Source organism: Platichthys flesus, chromosome 15, assembly GCF_949316205.1.
Source record: "Platichthys flesus chromosome 15, fPlaFle2.1, whole genome shotgun sequence".
NCBI classification, from domain to species: Eukaryota; Metazoa; Chordata; class Actinopteri; order Pleuronectiformes; family Pleuronectidae; genus Platichthys; species Platichthys flesus.
The window spans coordinates 6483826-6507144 of record NC_084959.1 but is presented as its reverse complement, the minus strand read 5'-3'; the positions used below and the strand labels follow the sequence as shown (position 1 = coordinate 6507144).

General features: G+C 46.7%; 1 protein-coding gene across 1 annotated transcript in view; it reads right to left on the bottom strand.

Annotated features, from left to right (window-relative positions):
- The window catches only part of nbeaa (neurobeachin a), an 86866-nt gene extending 69226 nt beyond the window's left edge, over positions 1–17640 (bottom strand). The window contains exon 1 of the mRNA XM_062406459.1: positions 17165–17640. Within this exon, the coding sequence (XP_062262443.1) occupies positions 17165–17488 (324 nt within the window). The 5' untranslated portion in view covers positions 17489–17640. The remainder of the gene's footprint in view (positions 1–17164) is intronic.
- Between the last annotated feature and the right edge of the window lie 5679 nt (positions 17641–23319).

The following is a 23319-nucleotide window of genomic DNA, read 5'->3' as shown; positions in this document are numbered from 1 at the left end:
CTCCTTTAATCGAACCCTTACCCAACACCGGTGTATAAACTGGATTTTTGCTGAAAACCATCACAAGAAAAGAAAAAAACACAAAAGGGCGCTTTAAACAAACTGACAACAAACAATCTAGAACCACACAATACACAAGCTACACGATGTACTGTTCTTATTCAGACAATGCACAAGTGCAGATGGCAGTTAATTACAGGCTGATTCGTCATCCTCACCCAGCAGCTCTGTGCCGCGAACACACTTCCCTCTGTGACATCAGCTCTGTTCTCTTCACTCTCACACATCAGCCGTCCAATGGCAGAGCCGGTTCAGAGCGAGACCGAGAAATAAATAGAGAAACGGAGGAGCAAAGGAAATAAGTTTGGTTGAGATGAGTCTTCACTAGTCCTTTTCCCACATAATCCTGTAAATATAGAACATAAATTGGATTTAAAAATAACTGTGAGCCACTGCGTTGCCAAGCAAACACGAATATTTGAGTTTTGCATTAATACATACCATCAAATCTACAAAGAAATTAAATCCGACATGCAGCTGGCAACCAATATTCTCCTTCTCTTACGAATCAGGCCGGATGATGCATGAGCCATAATAAACTGAACCACAAATTGAGTCATCAGGGCTTAAATCTACATATGGAAAAAGTCATGTATGTATAAAAATGGTTGCCCATGGGCAGAGAAGGTTTGCTGCCAGTCAGCTGTAGCGTGAACCAGTCAAGGGTGCTGTGCCGCGGGGGGAGGAAAAATTCCAATCAACCAACTGCTCCACCAATTTAACAAGAAAGCGCACGCTCTTCACTTCCATTAGATTCAAAACAAGCGCACACACACACACACACTTGTGTACATTGGTGGCAAAAGCTGTAGCCTGGGCACATTTCCCACAAAAAATAACCATGAACGTGCGCCTGTGTACATCAAAAGGAAAAAGGCAACGCGGTTAAATGTTCCCAACCATCGGCTTGTCAGTGTTTATTAACACCGCCGGAAGCCAGAGGAGAGAGAGCCAGATGAAAGGGGAGCGAGGGAAGGAGAGAGAAGGAGAGAGATGTCAGTAATACCTGCTGAGATCTGTCTCCATGAAAGACTCTAGTCTCTAGTTCATCGGCGTCAAGGGAAGTGTGTCTTTTCCCGCCTCCAACATCTCACTCCAACATGGTCCTGCATGTGCAAGCTTAAAACTAACTGTACACACACACACAACACAGACACACACAAATGCACACACACACACACTCAGCATTCAAAGGGCAAAAGCTTTTTAAGCTACTCATTGCAACAAAAAAAAAGCCTTTAGTTTTTACTCATTCTCACCAGCACTCTCTGTCAGTTTGTCACATTCACATTCACACATGCTCACAACAGCAGCGATTTCATTAATGGCAGCATGAGTTATAAAACGAGAGAGAAGAGGAGAGAAGAAAGAAGAAGAAGAGGAAGAAGAAGAAGAAGAAGAAGAAGAAGAAGAAGAAGAGCGCTGCAGCGACACACTGAATCATCCCCCCAAATAATCCAATAATAATGAGGCGCCATTTCATTAGCATAAGAGCAGCATGAAAAGAGAAATCCGTTTTTTGAAATGTCTGTTTACTGGAGTGGGAGGTGAGAGAGCTTTTACAAGAAGAAGAAGAAGAGAAGATGAAGAAGAGAAGAGAGGAACAACAAAGAGCGAGGGAGGAAGGGGGGGGGCTGCGAGAAAAGGGAGATCAGAGGCGGTCGTCACAAACAGGACGGAGGAGAAGACTGCAGTAACAGAGAGAGAGAGGGAAACGACACCTTAACCAGGCAAGAGAGACAATTTCCTTTTTTGCAAGCAGCTCTGGTTCTCTGTGCTGGTGGATAACAACAGAAATCCTTCACTGAGACCTTCGGAATTCACTGTCAGACACGCACAACTGCAACCGCACATATATCTGTATTAATACCATCAATAATTTCAAAGAGGGAAAGTGTGTGATGGCAAAATATGACTCTAACTGGACCGCGGCAAAACAGGAACCACACTGTTCAAAGACTTGAGATGATCTCAGGGGAAATATTCAGGTCAGAAACACACACACACACACACAGACACACACAAACACTGTGACTGGGAGAGAGGACGGCAGCCAGGTGATCACAACTCTGACCTTATCCAACCGCAGTTTAAAATGTCTGCCACCTGATTGGCTAAAGAGGCTTAGTAACGGATCTCGCAATAAGCCCCGTCACATGCTGTTGGACAACAAACAGAAAATAAAAAAAGTTTTCCAGCCCTTTTTGTCTTTCTGAGCAACTGACATGATTCTCTCACACTTGTAGATAGTCTGTCTATTTGTTAGATGTCAGCAGGAAATAACAAAAAGATTGTCTTTAGATTTAGATTAAATTTGAAGGACATGGAGGCCTTTGTTTTTACAACCGTACTAGATCCCCATCCGTTTTCAAAAATATCTCTGTTCACACGACCTTCGTTTTACAAAATATTTTTACGAGTTAACTAAAAAACGTATCCCCAGCCAGTAGGTGAACACAGAGGAAGACGGTTGTTTTGCAAAAATCCCCATTAGTGTGGACGAGGTGTGAGACAACAGAGAACGCAAATATTCAAAACGTAAGCTCTCAGTAGATCCACCGCTAAAAAAACAAACATACACATTTTTGCATTTAGATTTAGTGACATAAATTATGTGCTTGAGACTATGAGCGCTGGAGAACTTCTGAAAATCAAGCCCCCAGCTAGAGTAATAAACTACTGTGCTTTCTCATGAATAAATTTACATTCTGCTCCATGCAGCTCAACACCACTTGATCCAGAGTCACTCAGTACCAGATGGGTCTTTCCCAAGAAAATTGGTACAATTGGAAATAATAAACATGTGAAAATGAAAGTACATGTAAAGCCTTAGCAGGGATAAGAATCACAGCTGCTGATAAGTGAACTGGAACCTGCAATGATAAACTGATCATAAGAAAACCTTTGCCCAGTTGTTGGAATATTTCTGGGAAGTGCAATGGAAAACAAACTAATCTCTTCTGATGGACGATGACACCAAAATAATTCAGGACTGTCAATCTTGGTTGTGTCTTCTGGTCCAGCAACCATAAGGTGGGTAGTTCAATCCCCTGCTCTTCCGGTCGGCAGCGTTCTTGGGCAAGACATTGAACCTTACATTTCCCTTAGAAACTGAGCTGGCAGTGTGTGAATGATAGATGAATGTAACTTGGACTGTAAAGCACTTTGGGTGGTTCATAATAATAGAAGTGCTATATATATATAAATAAATATAGACCATTTAATATTTAAAAGCCCAAACTGGACACACAAATCACTGGATGAGCACCGATCCATCCTCCTCATAGATTCAACATGAGAGATTGAGACGATTGATTTTTATTTATGGATGAGCAAACCAAATGACAAAAACCGAACCCTAAAAACCAAATAATCTTAAAATTCCCAAAAGATTAATACACAATCTAAATGCTGTGAGGTTAGAGAACTCTTTGAACCCTTTTTAAATGGTCGATTGACTCCATTCCCATTGCAAATGGACCTTCTGCCTTATTCCCTGGTGCCTCATGTTCCACGTCACAAACTCCCCGACCTAGAGGCGCTCTCTCACCTTGCTGTCTTGCCAAATTAATGTGTTCACCATTGTGTCACGTTTCAATCATTGCTGTTCAAAACCAGTGTTTATGCTGCAGGCAAAAACCAGATGTTGGTGTTTTTTTTGACCGGTGGACTGGGGGCTCTACAACACCCCTATATCAGGGAAATGCCTGATCCTTACCAGACTAGAGAAACCTCAGCAATTTCATATTTCTAAAAAAAAAGAAAAAAAGGACCAAAGGCAGCTTGTCAGCGGGGGACCAAGAGATCTGGAGGAGCGCAGGGTTTGAGAGAGAAAGCATTTAAATTGCCGGGGCGCAGAGGGAGAGGGAAGAAGAAACGACCGAAAGGGAAAAACTCAGAGGCAGGGGGAGAAAAACAGCATCAATGAGAGGTGGAGACTGAAAGGACAGCACACAACAAATGAGACATACTCCTGAATCCTTCAAGACACAGGGGGAGCGGAGAGAAAGCAGACGTTGAATGGCGAGCTGCAGGAGTGGGGGGTGTCAAGGTGTCGTCTTGCTAGGTTGTCGAGGACGAGAGGCAGCTCAATTTTGCTCTCTCTAGATTTTGTTTCCACGAGACAGTAGGCAGTAACGAGGGCATCCCCGCGCGCCATGTCACGGGAGCCTGGGAGGGAAGGACTCCAGGCGGAGATAAGGTGCTTTAACAAGGCCTGCTCTCCTGTCTCCACTCAAACGCGCTCGTTTCCAGGAAGCTGACAGGAAGTGAGCTCCTACAGGGCATCCTGCACGTTGCTCACACCTCACCGGGCAGATCAGAGATGAAAGAGGAGGCACGGGAGCAGAGCCGAGAGTTTCAAGACTGCACAACGGGACAGACCAGAATAACAAAACACCATGAATGAGTGCAGCCGGTCCATTAAATGTGCAGTGGCCGAGTGTGTGACAGTGTGTGTGTGTGTGTGTGTGTGTGTGACGAGGCAGGTGCACAAAAGCTTCCGCTAAAGGTCAAAGGTCAGCAGATAAATCCCGCAGCCCTGACTCAGGCCAGGCTGGTGGCAATTCAGGATCACTAATCTGTTTATTGGTCGAGTGTGTGTGCTGCAGCAGGACAGGTGCATGTATGTACACACACACACACACACACACACACGTGTTCGCCATCCGCTGAAACAATGGAGAGTACTGTTCCTCTGAGCCACAGCTGATGGAGGATAAGAGAGGCAGCAAGCAGTTCCAATAGGTTCTCAGTAATCCATCATCATAAGACAGGATCGGGAGTGACACACACACACACACACACACACACACACACACAAACACAAACACACGCACACACACACACATACAATAGGGTTGTGAAGGTCAGTAGAGCGTGTTATTGTACCACAAAGACCACACACACACAGGGGACACACATACTGTACACAGAATAATCCGAAGTCAAGTCGGACAAACAGCGAAAAATGAAAAACACCAACAACCAGACCGTGAGACCAAACTCAGCTCTCAACATATCCTCATCTCCTGTTCTTCTGTGAAACATTTGTTCCAAAGAACAATCAGAAACTTCCCCTGCCTCTCCGTGGAGGTGTCTCTGTGCCCAGGGCCTGTCACTGCGTCAGCCTCACTTCAGACTCGTCCTCCACACCGGACGGTCGTGGAGACGGGTGTCGTTTGAAGCCGGTGTGGGTTGAAGTGCAGAAGACACAGAGGGTTCTTGCCGATGTCCAATCCAACGTTTTCCGCAGTTTTCGATGCATGTCCGATGCTGCTATCTGTCTCCTTGGGTCAGGCCCCACTCATGTTCATGGGAATCGGTCCAGTCTGCTAATCCTCCTGACTGACGGGCAGAGAGACAGATGGAAACACAGCCTTCCCAATGGAGGTAAAACTCAGACACAGTGTAAGAGCAGGATGTTATCAAGATACTTCCTTAAAGCGGCCTTCCCAGATAACAATGTCGAATTCATCCACAGAATAAAAAGTCTATCAAAAGGTCAAATCGACACAAAACCCATTCTCAAATATCACACTCATTGCCGCCAGACACTTGCAGCCTTGAAAGCTCCCGCACTTTTCTTCCAGAAGGGCAGACACCTAAAGGAAGATTGCAAGATCTAGGTAAAGATATTTTCGTTTTTAAATCTACAAGCGATGTTGCAAAGTCTAAAATTATTCTTGCGGAGGGAAAAAAACAGAGTTCGTCAATTCTGAGAATACAATCAGTTCATGAATCATATCTATTAAGTTTTGAGGTGAGGAAAAAAACCTGCAAATGCTTAAACAAGCGACCTGCTAAACTGTAAAGCTACTGTAGAAGAAAGTGTGCATGAGCCTCAGCAGCAGTGACTAATCTGCCGATCCCTCTGTTACTTCATTGCGTAAGTGAAATCTCAATATGCGGCCGCGCTGGTAAGATGAGCGGACTCAAGGCAAGACTCCATACGCTAGCATGATTAGGAGAAATGCTTCTATGCATCCACATTCTGTGTTCGGAACTAATAGTCTTCCTGGAACCGGGGCCTGAACGCAGCGGGGGCAATGGCGGGGTGAGGAAGCGTCGGGGGGGGTTGTGATGTCAGGTGGGTAGCAGTGAGTCATCACCACCGCCAGGTATTGGCTGCGAGAGAGAGAGAGAGAGAGAGAGAGAGAGAGAGAGAGAGAGAGAGAGAGAGAGAGAGAGAGCAGGACAGAACCTGGCACGCTGCTGTGTGGGTCTGAATCCTGGTGCTGCACTGGGATCAGTAGAGATAACTTCAGGGGATGGGTGAGAACTGTGCTTGGTTACTTTAGAAGGATTTTACAGTGTGGAGCGCTCGCTCTGCAGGTAGCAGCTGCACACTGAATGATAAAGATTTTTTTTTTAAAGTAATGAGCCAATTCAAGAATCTGAGTCAACCAAAGTGATCTTTCTTAATACATTTATTTTATTTTTTGGGTTTCTATTAAGTCCCTTCTCTTGGAAAAGCTGTTTTGGTTATTCAAACCCTTTCCCTTCACACCTTGCCACAAACATTGATCTGCAGTTTTAATGGATTTCTGTTATTGTTTTTTTAATGACATTTTCCAACACATAAAACTTAGCCTGAACAACATCGCTGTTTCTTGCCTTTGGTTCGGCATAATCATCGGTAAAGACTGGTTGGTTTGTTTTTGGGGCTGTGGACACGACTGAGGGACAGCCAGCCCCCCGTCTCCACTTGGCTCTCTGTTCTTATTTCACTGGCTGAGTTAGACCAGTCTCCTGAAACCAGTGGTGCTGCAGAGCTACAGACAGACAGCATCACCTCCAAAGGAGAGAACACAGTAAAGGAGCATGCTATGTGTCACCGTCTGGTTCATTTAACTTTGGAGTATACACAACATCAACCAAGGTCTCTCCCTGCCTGTAAGTTTAAACATTCTTGTCTAACCCTCCCCTTCAGCTGCAGCTCTGTGTCATCACTGAAGAGGATTTGTGAGATGAAACCCTGGAGGGAGCGAGTAGCTCTCATCTGCATTCTCACGTTGAAGCCTGTTTCATTGGCAGAACATGCAGTCGTTCACCAGGCACAGGAAACTGATGGAAGTAACGAGAAGCTGAGGTGGGAAACGTCCTGGTTCGATAGCCGGTGTGGATCCACTAACCGGTCTAATGTGGTGTTAAATGACCTGTTACAACTTCTGATGCCGTGGTTCCTGCTGCAGGGGAAGTGCGGCTACAGCAGTGAGATGCTAGATGGCTGAGGTAGAAAATAACATTAGCTGTAGAACACGGACGCAACACACACAACACAACCTTCAGCCACTGCAGTACGCAGTATGCAGCATGATGAATAACTACACAGTTAGCTATACTTCACAGTAAAGCAGATGTGTGTGAGTGTGTGTGTGTGTGTGTGTGAGGAGCCAAGGGAGGGAGGCGAAGTAGGCCAGCATGAATATAAAATCACGCCTGCCAGGCAATAATGTGGGCTACAAGAGGGAAGAGAGCAGTGTGTGTGTGTTTTGTGGTATGTGTGTGTGTGTGTGTGTGTGTGTGTGTGTTGCAGCTTTTTGAGTGTGTTGCCAGAGAGAATGTGCAGATGAAGGTGTAGGAGACGAAAGCAAGGGTTGGTAGGAACACTGGTTTATCAGCTCTCAGGGATGTTGAGGGCGTAGACACTCACCAGCGCACAAACACCAGGTAATTTAAACAAAGCAGCTTGTTACATTTGGAGAGCAGTGCATTGTTGGGGCGCCAGACTGGTACACACACACACACACACACACACACACACACACACACACACACACACACACACAGTCAAATATATATGGTTTTGATCCAAATGTGTCGTAGCAAGATGCTATAGAAATGATACCCCCCCTTCTCCCAACAGACACACACACTCGGCTCAGACATAAATGTTGGATATTTAAAAAAAAAAAAAAAAGATCCAGACACAATAGCTTCGCCCAGCCAGACACAATTGTGTGCAAATAAGGAGCATAGAGGAAGAAAAGAAGAATGTATATACACGTTCTGGAACCTACGTATGAATAGTAAGTGCTGAATGAATTATTTATTAGGATTTGTTTAATAATAGGAAATTATATGTTATGGGGAGATACAATAATAACAAGCTGGGTACAGTGTAACAAATGCAAGGAAATGTGTTCTTCTTTGGTTGTCTTTACCCTTTTTAGTCTATTAATTATTGTTTTATACTGTTTATAAGGTAAATTATCAGGTTTCAAGTATTCCAGTTTGTGTTATTTATATAAAACAATGTTTGGATTCATCCTCATTTATTTTTAATATCAAAATCTAGGGAAAGTTGATAAAAAGACATTAATATTGCAAAGGTGCAGGTGAAAGTCGCTCACAAGTCAGATCTAGTAAAACGACAACAATCCCTACAACTCTTTGAACCCAGTAGTTTAACACACTTCTCTTTGGTTCAAGTTGGTTCCGGTTAGTCGTGTCTTGCATAAGAAGACAATCCGAGTCAGGACTTCTCCTATTACTGCATTTGTGAATCAATAAAATCAATGAGTGTAATTATTACATATGTTTGATTACAAATACACAAAGGCTGACACTGAGGGCGTTTAGCACAGAGGGTTTAACAGAGACTAAGTTTGGAGTTGAGCAGTTGGGAATGACTCATGTTTTCATTGTGAAATAAAAAAAATTTAATACAGAAAACACAAGCGAAAGAGACACAACTTGACGACAAAATCAACAACACAACCACAAAAGCCACCAATGGGTTCCACAGCGTTTCTGCTTTCGAGAGCCGTCGTTTGTAAAGATCGTGGTCAAGCCAGTTGTCTCTTAAAATGTGATGCTTGTCTGTTAGAGGAGTTAAGGTAACGGTGCTTGGAGCTGCCCAAACAGGACGAAGGCCCCTCGAAAAGACGAGCATCACATTTTAAGCACGTTTCATCGTTAGCATTCGTTGTCGCTCAGTTCCGTTGTGTTGAGGCGTTTGTGATTGTGTCTTCCATTCATGGCCTTGTGTGTAACGTCTCACCGCCGTAAACCGATATCTGGCGTCTGATAACAATTTCTGTATCTTGGTGAACTGAACTCTTGCAGCTCGATGAGAAAAGACTGTCAATATAAAATATAACTCAAGATATTTATGTGACAGCTCGGAGTAGTGAAAAAAAAAAACACAAACTCCTTTCTACAACTCATTCATACGCTCCTGTCACCGTCGTCACAGAAAGCCAAACAAACAATCCTGTGCTCAGAATACTTAAAAAATGAAGTCGTAAAACATCCCTCCTCCCTCCTCCTCCTCCTCTCCTCAGCGGGCCTTCTGTCCTCCTCCTTCGTCCTTCAACTCCACATCCACATTAAGAACCACAGTTAGCCGCTGCACATTAGAAGTGATGGCAGACACAGGCTTCCCGTGCTCCAGCCTCACTCAGCGTGAAACGTGGCAAAGATGAGTGGAAGGCGACAGCGAGAGGAGCAGAGGGAACGGGGGGGGGGGAGGAATGGCGCCGCAGACAGCTCCATTACCACCTCACAATAGGGATCATGCAGCAGCCGCTTCACCCAACTCCGGGCGTCAGCGAGGGAGCGAGGGGACGAGATTACACCGACGGGTTCGGGAGACGGATGTGCTCACAGGGACGATAAAGAACGGAGAGACGGGCGAGGAAAGACGCAAAAAGGTCCCGTTAAGCAAGTGTTTCCCTCCCTCCCCCCCCCCAATTCCCAGAAGGTGCCCTCACCCCAAAATGTGACATGGCTGATCCTCTGAGAAATCCCAGCTTCTGGAAATAACAGCTAACGATGGATGAGGAGGAATTTGGAGAAGTGGAGCAGAGTTGAGGCAATCTGAGACGCAGAGAGGTGAACGGTTTAGCCTGGGAGCTTAACTCCTCAAACTCTCACACACGCATGCAGCCTACAAATCAGACCGGGGAGAGGCTCATACAAATACCTGTTTCATTTGAGACACAGACAAAGAAATGAAAAGGACAAAAGGGAGACCTAAAGTGGCACTTAGTCGTGATCAAGTTCTGTGAGTTATTCTTTAGGAAACTGACAAAATTATATGTGAATTTTTAAAGAAAGTGAAATCGAAGTTAAAACGTTCCTCCCTAACCTTGAGCACATCCTCCCTCCAAGTTTCGTGGTAATCTTTGTTTGTTTTTAGTATAATATGACTCATATATGTCTCATAGGATGTAGTCAGGACATCACGTTTAAAAGACACGTTTGTCTCTAAAGCACGATTTTGGTGAGGAGAATATTTTTTCATTAAAAGGGACAATTTTGCCGTTTAGACATTTTTAATTGCTTTCTCTTCTTTTTTTTCCCCGGACCTTGCAGCAAGCGTTTCTACATTTGTCCAACATGCCTCCAGAGCACGGAAGCCACAACCGCAGCCCCTCGCGTCCACATAGCAAACGTTAACCGTGCTAACGAGCCGGCCAGAGCTAATCTCACAGTGTGACAATTGACCGATGAAGACAAATGGCCAATTAAAGCTCAAAATGTCAAGGTATCTGTAACAGGATTGGTGCTTAATGCAAAAAAAAAAAAAGAAAAGTAGTGAGCACACTCCCCCGTTTATAGACCATGGAGCTCCCGCTGGGTTTCACTCCTCAATCACCAGGAGCAGAGAGAGGACAGGCAGCAGGATGAGGCTCCGCGGGGGGGCGGAACCCATCAGACCCCCACAGAACGCCATACGGCCGGACCCGGGTTACACTTAGAAGGGAGAGAGCACCTGAATGACAATCACTGACTTTTCAATTTCCCATCTATAAAAAAAAAAGAAAAGTCTGTGAATGCTTCTCATCATGTCTCTCGCCCGCAGTTCACCATCGTTCCCTCTCCATCACTCGTTCTTAAGGAGAGATGAGGATCTCTCTCTCTCTCTCTCTCTCTCTCTCTCTCTCTCCCTCTCTCCCTCTCTCTCTCCCCCTCTCTCTCTCCCTGGCTCGTGCTGCATGGGGTCAGGATGATCCAGCTGTGTGATAGATAGCAAAGTCACGTATGACCTTGCAGTGGAAGCCACACCCTCTGTCCGCCTCTAAATCACATGCTGCACGTTTGTGTGTATTCTGAAATGGAGTGTGCATGTGTGCATTTGTGCGTGTGTGTGTGTGTGTGTGTGTCCACGAACTGAAAAGTGGCAGGTCGCCCCCCATGCCAGAACAATTTCACTGGTTTCTATTCCAGGGGTCAGTCCTGGCACTGCTGTCTCCGTTAGCTGATGTCACTCAGCGGCTGTCACCCCTCCAGGCTCAAACTGCCTCGCTCTGCAGCATTACAGCAGCTTATCTTTCCCTAAAATAACCCCCAGCATCAGCTCCCAAAGTCCTGCAAAGCACTTGGAGAAGTGTGCGTCCTCTTCCCGTCACATTTGTTTGCCCCTGAAATTTCAGCGTTTCTCCAAATACGTCTCTTGGCTGCAGCATTCGCCTGCCCCCCCCCCCCCCCCCCCCCCCCCCCCCTCCCCTCCTCTCCCCGTGAAGACAAGATACACCAGCAGTCCTGCTTCACAAAAGCTTATCCAGAATTCAATTATGGTATGACTAATTATATTTTAGATTGATCAGTTATTTGATCCCCCCCCCCCCCCCCACCAAAAAAAGTCATGAATAATTAAATGAGTCATGAATCAATGTGTATTGTTAAGGGCCAAGGGAAGAGCAGTGTTAAATTTGATGCGATTTGGACTCAAAACAACTTCAATATTAATACAGTTTGAAAACAAGGACGGTCGGGGGCTGGGACTCATGAGAGCAAGCGGGGATTCCGATCAACGACAGCGAGTTCACGACAACACGACTGACACCTGGTTCTCCAGTTCGTGGTTCTGCGTACTGCAGGTCTTTACTCAGCCACATCAGGTCACTCGTACGGTTTCAGATAGAAAAGCTGCCACCGGCCTCAGCACAGGCAAAGCCAACAGAAAGACACTGCACTGGTTTAGATGATCAGGTGATTCAGTCATTCATCAAGCTAATAATTCTCTTGTTTGTGGAGATCTTCTGCTTTTCCTCCTCTAACGAGACAGTTAACTTATTGTGTTTGTTTGTTGTCATCTGGCAGTTGTCACATTACATCTTTTTGTTGACAGCTTAATCAATAATGAAAATAATAATTAGTAGTTGCAGACCAAGATTCTGATCTGACTAAGTTTTTCCAATTTAATGGAGGTATCACAAAAAGGGTTAGATTATATTATTTCTGTAAACAGCAGAAAACCGTTACATCAATAACACTAATAGAGACGACTGAGTTCACTGATGACTGGCCTCCACATTATTTTTTACACTGTCAGCTACTAAATGAGATTGGACATAAACTAGGTAGGATGTAATTAATTACTTATTGTTGCTCTAATAATGTTCCTTAATTAATCGCATTATCATTTCACAAATGGAAAAATAAAAGTAGCAAATCATCCGGTTTGATAAAACTGAAACCTGCAAGTTTTACTAAAATAAAATGTATCAATGATCGAAAGGCGTTGCCAATTAGGCATCTATCAACTGAGCAATTGCTTAATTGATAATTTCAGAATCACTGGGAGTGCTGGGAACCTACACACAATTCTCCATGTGCAGTAACAACACAATGTCATAAAGCTGCTGATTTTCTGGTTTTGTTTATGAACAAAACTCCAACCAAGGACACGCATCAATTGTCAGACTGTTGAAGTGTGTGAGAATGATTTCCTGGTCTTCATGACGATGCATTGTTGTTTCCCTGCTCGGCTACAGGAGGAGATTACAGCGCTGCAGGGAAACAGTGAACCAGAACCCTGAGACTGCAACCACAGGGCAAACGAGGAAAAACTGTTCAATTCAAACAGGATGCTGCTCCGAGGGGCAACTTAGCACACAGAAACGTATTAGGATTTTTAAAGTGGATGGACTATTCCTTTAAGAATGTGATGTTTCAATCAGCTCATTTATGTCATTGCTGTGCAAGCAGCTCTCGGAATCTGTCCTCTATTTTCCTCACATCTTTGTTTTTCCTTTAATCTATTACAACTTTAAGAAAAGAGAAACCTCAATCGATACTTGTGCAGAAGATTGGACATGTGCCCGAATATAAACAAGAAAATATTTAAATGAGTGTGTGTATATTTTGGTGATCTGCAGGCCTGTGCGTGTGTGTGTGTGTGTTATGCTGACTGTGACTCTGCCGGCTGTGGACTCAGTATCAGGTGACCTTGGTGATTGTGAAGTGTGTGGACAAGAATAATGAGATGTTTGCCAACAGGGATTCAGTGGGAACTCTAACAAGGGGAGTCAGGTGAGGATTGACACCGCCAGAAGAAAATCGGACTGAGGAGGTGAAAAAGAGCGGAAACGCAAAGATCAAGCGCTGAGGCCGAGACAGACTGTGCCACCGATCTTTTCTCCTCTCCTACAAACACCATGCTTTGATCACCCCCCCAAAAAAAGCATTACAACTAGATAAAGCTGTCTAAAAAATAAGCTGGTTCAGCGTTCAGCCAGATGGACTGACTCGTCTTCAAATAGAGGAAATGACAGAACAGTTCACACAGACGACGAGGAACATCTCTCGTAACCCGGTTTCCAACTTCCAACATCCATCTTCATATCATGTCAAAGCCACCCACCACAAGAGGGCCGACCATTAACTAGACACGTTCAAGGCTTCAGTCCACAGAACCACCAGATCAGTGAGAGAGAGGGAAGCCCTGTCCTCTAACAGGATGACCCAAGCACACGATCATCCCACCATAGAGACTCTGGTCCTGCAGAACCACGTCTACCAGAGCAGATCCCTACATGTTTAGCCTTTAACAACAACTCATGACCTATAATCATCAGCCCAGAAGTAGATATTAATGTTTTTCTTCTCCCATGACCCCTCAGATTTATCTAGCAGCCCCATTGAGAGGCCTGGACTTCCGAGTTGAGAACCACCACTGATCCCTAATGCAAGGGGGGGCTCGACAACTTTATCTCCTTTGTCAACAGAATGACTTTCAGATGTTTGGGGTTCACGTCTGTCCAGCTCTGTCAGATTGTATTGCACCCATAACCAGCCTGTCAACCTGTCTCTTCTCAGCTCTGCCCCATGTGTGTGGGACGGGGCTCGGACACACACTTGGTGAAAAAGAAAACAAGAGGCCACAAGAGAAACACAACCTTTAATAACACAACACAACCCAGACCGAGCTGAAATCAAACGTTTGCAATCACATTCAAATGCACAGACAGGCGACCAATTAAAGACAATAAACCAGAAAGTGGTTCAATGAATTCAAAAAGTGGACATGAGTCGTATGCTGTTGCCTCATCACTTCAGACACCTGAAATTGGATTTCATGTTGAATCTGCTCATAAACCCGAGCTTGTTCCCTAGTGACACCATAGTGGTGCAGTGTCGTGTGTGCACCTTCTCCGGGTTGTTGAGTCCTGAGCAGTGCAAAGGTTCCCTCAAGCAGTAACAACAGAAAGCACCTATCAGGACACGGAGCGACGGGACACACAAAGGAAGGAAGAGAGCGAGAGAGAGATGGAGAGAACGGCTGTTGCAGGAGTCCGGAAGTGGAGAGCAACAGCAGGTGGTCGAGCGTCTGGAGGCAGGCAGTCAAAGAGCAGCGTTGCCTTGACAACTGGGATGCCTAGCTGATGGTAATAGCTGTGCCCCCCCGCCCCCCCCCCCGGCAGCCCGTCCACACACACACACACACACAGTGCACGTGATTCTACGAGCGTGCGCTGTGTCCACAGAATCTAAAGGTTAACATCAATTATCATTAGAATGTTCAGCACTGATAAACCGATCCCACTCTCTTGTTTACAGCCGTATCAGCATCGGTGAGGCCGGAACTCAGGCCCGAGGTTTTGTAATGTCCTCACTCTCCTCTTCTTCCTTTCCTTTGCACAGACGCTACAGTTCATCACTTGCCAAAGGCCAGCACCGTGCCATATAGAACGGGGAGCGTATCTGATCCAGCAGACAAGCCATCTGTTCGCCCAGGCCGCAGCGGGGGGGGGGGGTGATCAATACGATCAGGCTGGATGGAGAATGTGGCCGCTGTGGTCTCCCACATCGACGGGAATAATGGATCAGCTCTCGGGTCACAGTGGACTCATTGTACCGGCAGCATGACCGCTGAGGTTTCCTGCCTCCACACCTCTTTGTTTCAACTCTTTTAATTAAGGTGCTGGGCAGCAGAATTCCCTAACAGGCTTAGCTATTGGCAGCCTAGCCACCAGAACGGATTGTTCAATTCAGGATTTAGCAAGTAGAGCTTTTATAATGCAAACACAGAGCCCTTTAATTTGTGCGTTAATGCCTCGGACAGACATGCAGGGATGTGGCTCGGGTCTGAACGCAGGTATCTGTGTGAACCGGAGGACGTCTCAGCTGAACGCTCTGATCTGATGTGGACCAATCCGGCGTCCTCTCCTCTTCCGCTGCATCAGCTGGTGATTTCTGAGCACATAGCCACTGCAGCATCCTACCACCTCATCCTCCTCCACTCTCTCTTCTCCTCCCCCGCCCTCCCTCAACCCCCTCTCCTCCTCCTCCTCCTCCTCCTCCTCCTCCTCCTCCTCTCCACCTGCTTTTAAATGCATGGCGCTGCCCTGCCAGGCCGGTCTTTGCAGGCAGCAATCTCTCCTCTCTGCCCCCTCCAGAGTGAGGGAGAAGGCACTGGAACAGGACGGATGGTTATCGGGCCTGTGCAGCCAAGGGGGTGGGGGGGGGGGTTTGTAAGGGAGGGAGACAAGGTCGGAGTGAGCCAGCAGAGACCCCCTGCTCCTCCGTGTAGTACCAATAATCGATTGGGAGATGAGGGGCGACCTGAATCCGGATGGCTCATCAGTCTGACTGAGAGGGAAATGGTTTAGGCTGTCCTGCTCCATGGCAGCCACTGAGTAAATAGGCCACAGCCAACACAGAACCCTGAAATAGTCCAAATCCAGAAAATCTGGCTGGAAATCAGATCTGTTATAGATTATTCTACTTCTTCCTCACAACAAAAAGAACATAATTAGACCCCCCATTTTATCATGGCAGATATTTAATATCATGCAGTAAACGCCATTGCCTGATGCATGAAGGGAGGGGGGGGGGGGGGGGGGACAAGCAGCTAGGGGGCATCCAGCACACACGCGTCCCACATCCCGCTGAGGCACCGACCCTCCAGACCCGCGCCTGCTGTACATTGCGCTCATGTGTTTCGTAACGGGAACCACCAGTCTTGTCAAAGCAAGGGGGGGGTAAAAAAAAACACCCGGCTGGATTAAATCCTCTGGTGTGTTGTGCAGCTCAGGCCTCAGATGGAGGAGGGAAAGATGGAGGAGGGGGGGGGGGGGGGTCTTGGCAAACGTATATGAGATCCATAAATAAAACAATCGCAGTAACGTGAAGGCACACACACACACACACACACCGCGAGCCCAGCTCTCCATCACTCCTCTGCGCACAGGATGCAGGGCCCTGCCTCACACAATGGGCCTGCGCGTAATGTGCACACATATGTCGATTGGTAGCATAATGCTAGTCGGCCTTTTGTCCGTGTCGGATGCATTTTCACGTCAGTGCTCGGAGCCGCAGCGTGTCCCTCTCATCACTGGAGGCACATTCGCTCCGTGTGTGTGTGTGTGTGTGTGTGTCCGCGTTGTGCGCAACCATGCAACCATTTCGCCGTTTGCCAGCCAGCTGCCGATGCATCACTTCAGGGTAACACATCACCGGGGTCAGGGGAGGAAAAGCCCAGCTCACAAACTTTCCCCTCTGCGTCTGACTCTGGATCTGTTCCCATCCTCGCTGCACCAGGAGCTGGTCATTGAGTCATTTAGTCAACAATGGCCGGTGATCAGACTCCCCTCCGAAGCCTCGCTGGGGTCACATGCTCCATTCAAGCTCCTCCATAGGCTTTTACAATAACACAGCTTTTAATTATTCTCCAGCCTACCACCCTCGTGTTTGCTCCTTTATGTTTTTTTTATCCTGCACAAAAACAGAATCCTACGATCGATGCCCTGAACAAACAAATGACATCACCCCTCTGGAAGCCTCAGAGCCAGTTGAGCGAGGCATCGTAAATAAAACATAGCGGGTTAGGGCGCAGTGATTCTGCTATGGCCGCCTCCTGCCACACACTCACCAGGTTCAGCACCGTCTCCACGATGTCCCGGTTGCTAACCTCCCCGACCTGGATCAGGCCCACCAGCACGGCGAATTTCATCTGGATATTCCTGATCGGCACGGCGGCGGGGTTGATCGCCCCGGCCGGGAGGACCATGGAGCCGGCTGCGGACACCATCCTCTCCCCTGTGACGGCGCCGGAGCTAGCGCCCGCCGCGGCGACCTGCTGCTGCTGCTGCGGCTGCGGCGCGGAGGAGCCCGGCCCGGGGTGCGGGTCTCGGTCCGTGTCCGTGAGCGAAGAAGCGGAGCCCGGTGGTGCTGAAGCCGGCTTCTCGCTCGACATTTCCCCTCTGGAAACAGGGAGGAGAGGAGCGGCCGCCGCTGTCTCTCGCACCTGCCTCTACGAGCGCTGCACGGAAAACATGGGCATGCGCAGGGAAATAAACAAAAACAAACAAAGGAGAGATCTGTGGCTTTTAAAATCAAATCCTCTGAATTCACCCTATCCTCCTGAAATCATGTAGGGATTCATAGGGCTGGAAGAAGGATGGAGCTCTGACAGGACCCTCTCTCTCTCTCTCTCTCTCTCTCTCTCCTTCTCTGTCTTTCTATGTCTCTCTCTCATTGGCAGGTTGCAGTCAGTGCGGTCGCCGAGAGAGAGAGAGAGAGAGCGAGAAAGAGAGAGAGAGATGTTGACGCCCCCTGTCTGCGGTAGCGCGCTCGCCACGCATGCGCACCGGGGCCCTTGCTGGGAGGGTGCCCGAGCGGAATAACATGGAGCCGTCCATGCATGGGTTCACACGGAGCACAGTCCAACCTCATCAGCTGGGTGTTTGTTTTGTTTTCTCCCCCTGCGTAGTTACTTTTTATTTGATTGTGTGGTTGTGTATTGATTTAAATAGGCGATGTCTCCGGAGCTGAATGCAGATGTTTTAAAATGGATTAAAAGCCCATTACAAAGTAAGAGGAGTGTAAATGATTGTTTATAGGACGGTGAACAAGATAAAGGGGCTCGGGAAATTGATGATTGTAGGAAGGTAGATAAATACTGAATGATTAAAGTGGTCGGAGTGCATCGAGGTAGTAGCACAGGCATAAATTATGCACAGTTAAGGTGAATGAAGAATATATAAATATATATCTATATATATATAGATATATATAAACAGGACCAGGTAGCAGCAGATGAATACATGCTAAAGCCTATGAATACATATATATGCAGCACATAAATATATATAAACAGATTATGATAGGTGGCAGCAGGTTAATAAATATGTAGCAGAGAAAGAAGCATGGATGAACACAGGGGGAGGTGGTGTAGGTTGGGGGGACGGGGGCACATTTTGGGTGCGGTGCCGGGGGGGCAGTTGAGACGACCTGGTTGCCAGACAGAGGCTGTTTACGGATTCAGAAGACATCCGTCTGTCCCACTTACCGCTGTCCTGACTCTAACTCTGCTGCCTTTGTTTCCTCATTAAGCGTCAGAGGATTGCTCTCCTGACACTCATCTCTTCTGTGATGTTTATTACCCAATGACTTTGCTTCTCTTCTCCACTCCACTGCAGTTGTTATTTCACTTTTCTGCCTCAGGCTCACTCTTACCTCATCCCTTCAGCGGGGTTGTTTTACAATTCACAGATTTTTAAAGGCCCTGGTGGGGAATACACAGTCTTTAGATTAACATTGTATATCTCTGCATATCATGACGGCACTTTTAGTAAACTACCCCCCTCTGTTTGGACTCCTTTGATTTAGTATCAGGTTGAGAACCAGCAGCACACATGCCGGGCCCGGCGCCATTACCGGGCTCAGCCACCTCACTGTTTCCCCCCTCTGTTAAAGAAAGAGCTGCGATAGCCCTGGTTTTTGGCAGCATTACAGCACAGTAGCCTTGTGTTGTTGTTATTTATCCTTTCAAAGGTATTGCAAGGTTAAATCAAAGAGAGCTTACAAAGACAGACAACATGACAGCTTCCCAAAAGTGAAGCCAAAGCGCCTTGATCGCCATCTTGTGGCCAGCTGCATTAAGGTTATTAATCCTTCATGTTCGCGGATAGGACATGGACCCAAATAAGTGCAAGTCAAACAAAGTTTTCTCAAACATAATTTCTGTTATTTTAGGGAGTTGTTATTACACAGATATAAACAATTGAGTTTTTTCTGGTGAGTCTTAATTAATTAGTTATTTGATGCGAGAAATACAGGTTGACCCCCCCCCCCCTTGTAGTTTTTAACACTCGCTTCATCCTGGCGCCAGACTTGACACGTGCACATGTGCTGCGTGAGCAAATCGTGGATTTATCGATGAATGCAAAGTCCTGCATCCTTGACTGTCCCTGGATATTGATTGCAACACATTTCTTCAGTTCATGCACTGCAGGGACACACAGGTCCAGTCGGTGTCCCTCATAAACACACACCTGCAGTGTCCTCCGGTGGCTGCACAGACCCTGGCTGCTGGTTCACTACCTGCACACACGAGCCTGATTCACACTGCATGTGTAATTATAACAGGACACATCTGCGAGGTAGGATTTCCATCAGCAAGGAAGCTATTGAGGTTGATTCTCTACTTGTGCGTGTCTGTCATATTATGAGTGTGTGCACGTGTGTGTGTGTGTGTGTGCGTCTGTCCGGGTGTATTTTCTAGAGGCAGCCACAACAGTCTCTTTGATGTCCTTATTTTTCTTGAGATGCTCGCTGCTGACAAGGGCTGGTAAGTTGAGGGTGACATTTTCTGGCTGCGTGTTTGTGTGTGTGTGTGTGTGTGTGTCTGTGCATGTACGTCACACTCGCTGCATGTGCATGTGCACGCGTGAGATGATTACAGAATTTTACAGATGAGCAGAGGCCATCTCCTGTTTTTCCTCGACCTAATCATCGGCACAAAGGAAATGAAGGAGACAATCACACACACTCCGTCAACCGCACACTCGCACACACACAGCTCGAATCTGTCACACACTTCACTCACACTCAGAGAGGCAGTTTCTCAAACCGGCACATGCTATCTTGCTCTCGGACGTGCACGCACTTGTGTTCCCACATACACACACGCACACACACACACACACAATGGCGGGCTCTCTCCTGCTCAGAAACACACTTCTCATTGTTTTCAGACAAAGGCCTTCTTCTGCAGCTTTGTCATGATTCCACAAAAGACTTTAACAGAAAGAGAGGCCTTAACCGGGATCTGGTTGGTGATTGGGTAAAAGCACTAACATTGCTTCTCTTTCTCTCCCTCACCCCCACCCCCCCCCCCTCTCTCTCTCTCTCTCCATCCCTCCTCCACCTCACCTCTCTCGCTCTCTTTCCCCGCCCTCACCTCCAGCGGAGATGCAGTACTCAAGCAGTCGTTTCTCCTCTCTGTCCCTGTGCACCTTCGTAGGGACATGTGTGGGTGTGGAGGTAGAGCCGGTGTCTTGTGGGGGCTGATGATCATCACACTGCTGGAGCTTCTGAGGGGACCAGGACTCGGGGAGGATCAGGCAGGGAGTGAGCAGCGGAGGGGGACATCTGTCACAAAGGGTTTGATCAGTGCAGACTGGAGAAAACGCAGTTTGTTTTCCGATGTTTTTGGGTGCGTGTGGATGTGTGTGTTGGAGTTGGTGTGACATCACCTGGAGGACAAAGTCTGGTAATTCAGAGAAAGGTCAAGCCCACGTGATGCCACAGTTTTTTATCCTGTGGCATCCTGAGCTCAGTCTGTGTTGTCAGAGTTAATCGAAAATCCGACTTGTAGATTTATCAAGCGCTGACCTCAGAGCCACAGGTAATTACTTCCTGTTTTCACCGGCGGATGTGAATCATCACCATGAACCAGGAGCGTGGGTGTGCATCCATGTGGTAATGTGTGTGTGTGTGTGTGTGTGTGTGTGTGTGAGATAAAGTGATAGAGAAGGGAGATGGAAAGAAACCGATAACAGAGTTTGCACAACACAGACATTTGCTCTAAATGATATAGTCATCTATAGTTTACTTTCAGTGAATCGTCATCTCAGCGGCACGGTGGTGCAGTGGTTATCACTTCTCACAGTGATGAGGTTCAGGATTCTAACCTTTCACACACAGGCTCTCTTCGTGAATACGCTGGTGTCCTCCTGGTGCACCGGCCTCCATCCACAGTCCGAACACGGCCGGTGCAGGTTGGGGTTTACTCACAGCTCTGAATTGCCTGTAGGTGTGAAAATGAGTGTGAATGGTAGACTGTGTCCATGTGTCGGCTTTGTGATAGACTCGCCTGTCCAGAGTGGGCCCTGCTCCCCTCCTTGTTCTCTTTATTCAACACAGAACAAAACAGCTCAGACAAGACCCAGCAGAAGGAGTGTGGAAGGTGAGAATTAGATTTTGAAATGTGGACATTGCATCCAACCCCCCCATCAGCCCCCCGTGACAGGGAAAGGCAGCGTCAGATGGGGTTTGTTTGTTTGTTTCTCACTGGGATTACGCAAATGCTACTGGACCAATTCCCACAAAACCTGGTGGCAGGATGGCACATGAGAAAGAGCTCATTAGATGTTGGCGAGGATTTCTTACAGCAGACAGCAGATCCAGGATTTTTCGCAGTTTTCACCATGACAGGGATGGGTGTTTGGGGATATTTTCACCAATTTCCCAGGGAAGAATTCATGGATCTTGAAGAAGAAAAATCTGTCATATTCAAAGGACTTCTATGTATGAACGTGTTATATCTGGAGGAGAGGGGACTGTTGGGCTTTGGTGGCGGGAAACACGCTGCTACTGAATGTCATCCTTTCCTTTTGCTTTATAATACCAAAAAATATAAATTTCAATGATTCAGTGTAAACCTTTAAAGAAATTTTGTTTTGTGCTGTTTCCTTTGTCTGGGAATTCTCTGGTGAGGTTACCTTCTCTATATGCAAGGCAGATTAAAGCTCTTACCTTCTCGAAGATCTAATGAAACTTTGGTTGGATTTGCTGGAGGTGTTAACTTCTCTCTCCACCGGCAGCTTTTTATCACGTTTGCTGAAAACGAGACTAAGTCACGGACTCCGAGGGCATTAGACCAGATCGTCTCAGTCGCTCCTTCGCGAAGATCATCTGCAATCTTGGGACTAATTTCTTCCAACATGTGGGTCATATTCCCTGTCGCATTCCCTCAGTTACACTAATACTGGTGGAACTGCTGAGGACAATCCTCAAAGGACACCACAGAGTATCTTATTAAAGTTTTAGAGATTAAACGAGCGGCTCGGTCGGAAGGGAAAGAGTGGATGAGGAGAGAAAGAGAAGTCATCCTGTTAAAGTCTCATAACCTGGATATAAGTCATTGTCCTGGTTTAAGGATTACATGCTTCTCTTATGGTTGAGAAGATTAGACTTAGATGAGGTCTTATGAATCTCTTTCAAGACGCATCTATATGAATTCAGAAGTGAGCAGCGATAAAGGAATAAACCGCCTGCTCCGTCTGAATCGGGGAGTAAGAGACACTTTGGAGATGGATCAGAGAAAAGTAACCCAGAAGCAAATATTTTTAAACATACTCTTCTGTAAGAGCCGGGTCACAGCTCCTCATTTTTTTGTTACCCGGCCCCAGTAACAGACCATTTGTTCTGGAGAGCTGTCACCAGGGATGAAGGAGCCAGGGCTCTGACAGGGGTCACAACCTGGGATCAAGGACATGGCTCTTCGACTGGGCTGCAACACGGCTGCTCCTGAAGCGCAGCGGTGGCCATGAATAATCCAGCAGAGATGAAACAGGCACTTGGGTTTGATGGAAAAATCGTAAGTGTATAGAACCGAAGGCCAGCTCTGAAAACGTAAACACAAAGAGAGCAGCATACAAACAAGATTTGATTGTCTGCAAATCTGAGGCATGTCTTAAAATACCAAAATGCAGATGTTACCTCGATAAATCAAAAGCTTTACAAACACTGAGCTGCTTCCAGAAATCTCAGATATTTATCTCTTTGGTTTCTACAGGAAGATAAGTATCCAACAGGGATATTTTGGGATGATTTTATATGATATCTTATAATTTCCATGCCCCGTTTGTGTGTTGCCAATAATTTGCATTCAAGTCACAGAGCTAAGAACCTAGTTTATTGGCTGGAAATCCTTTGTAAACGAGGAAAGTTGTTTGACGCACTAAACGCTGTTCAGAAGGTTTCCTCAGAATCCTCATAGCCTCCTCACCAGAGGATTCT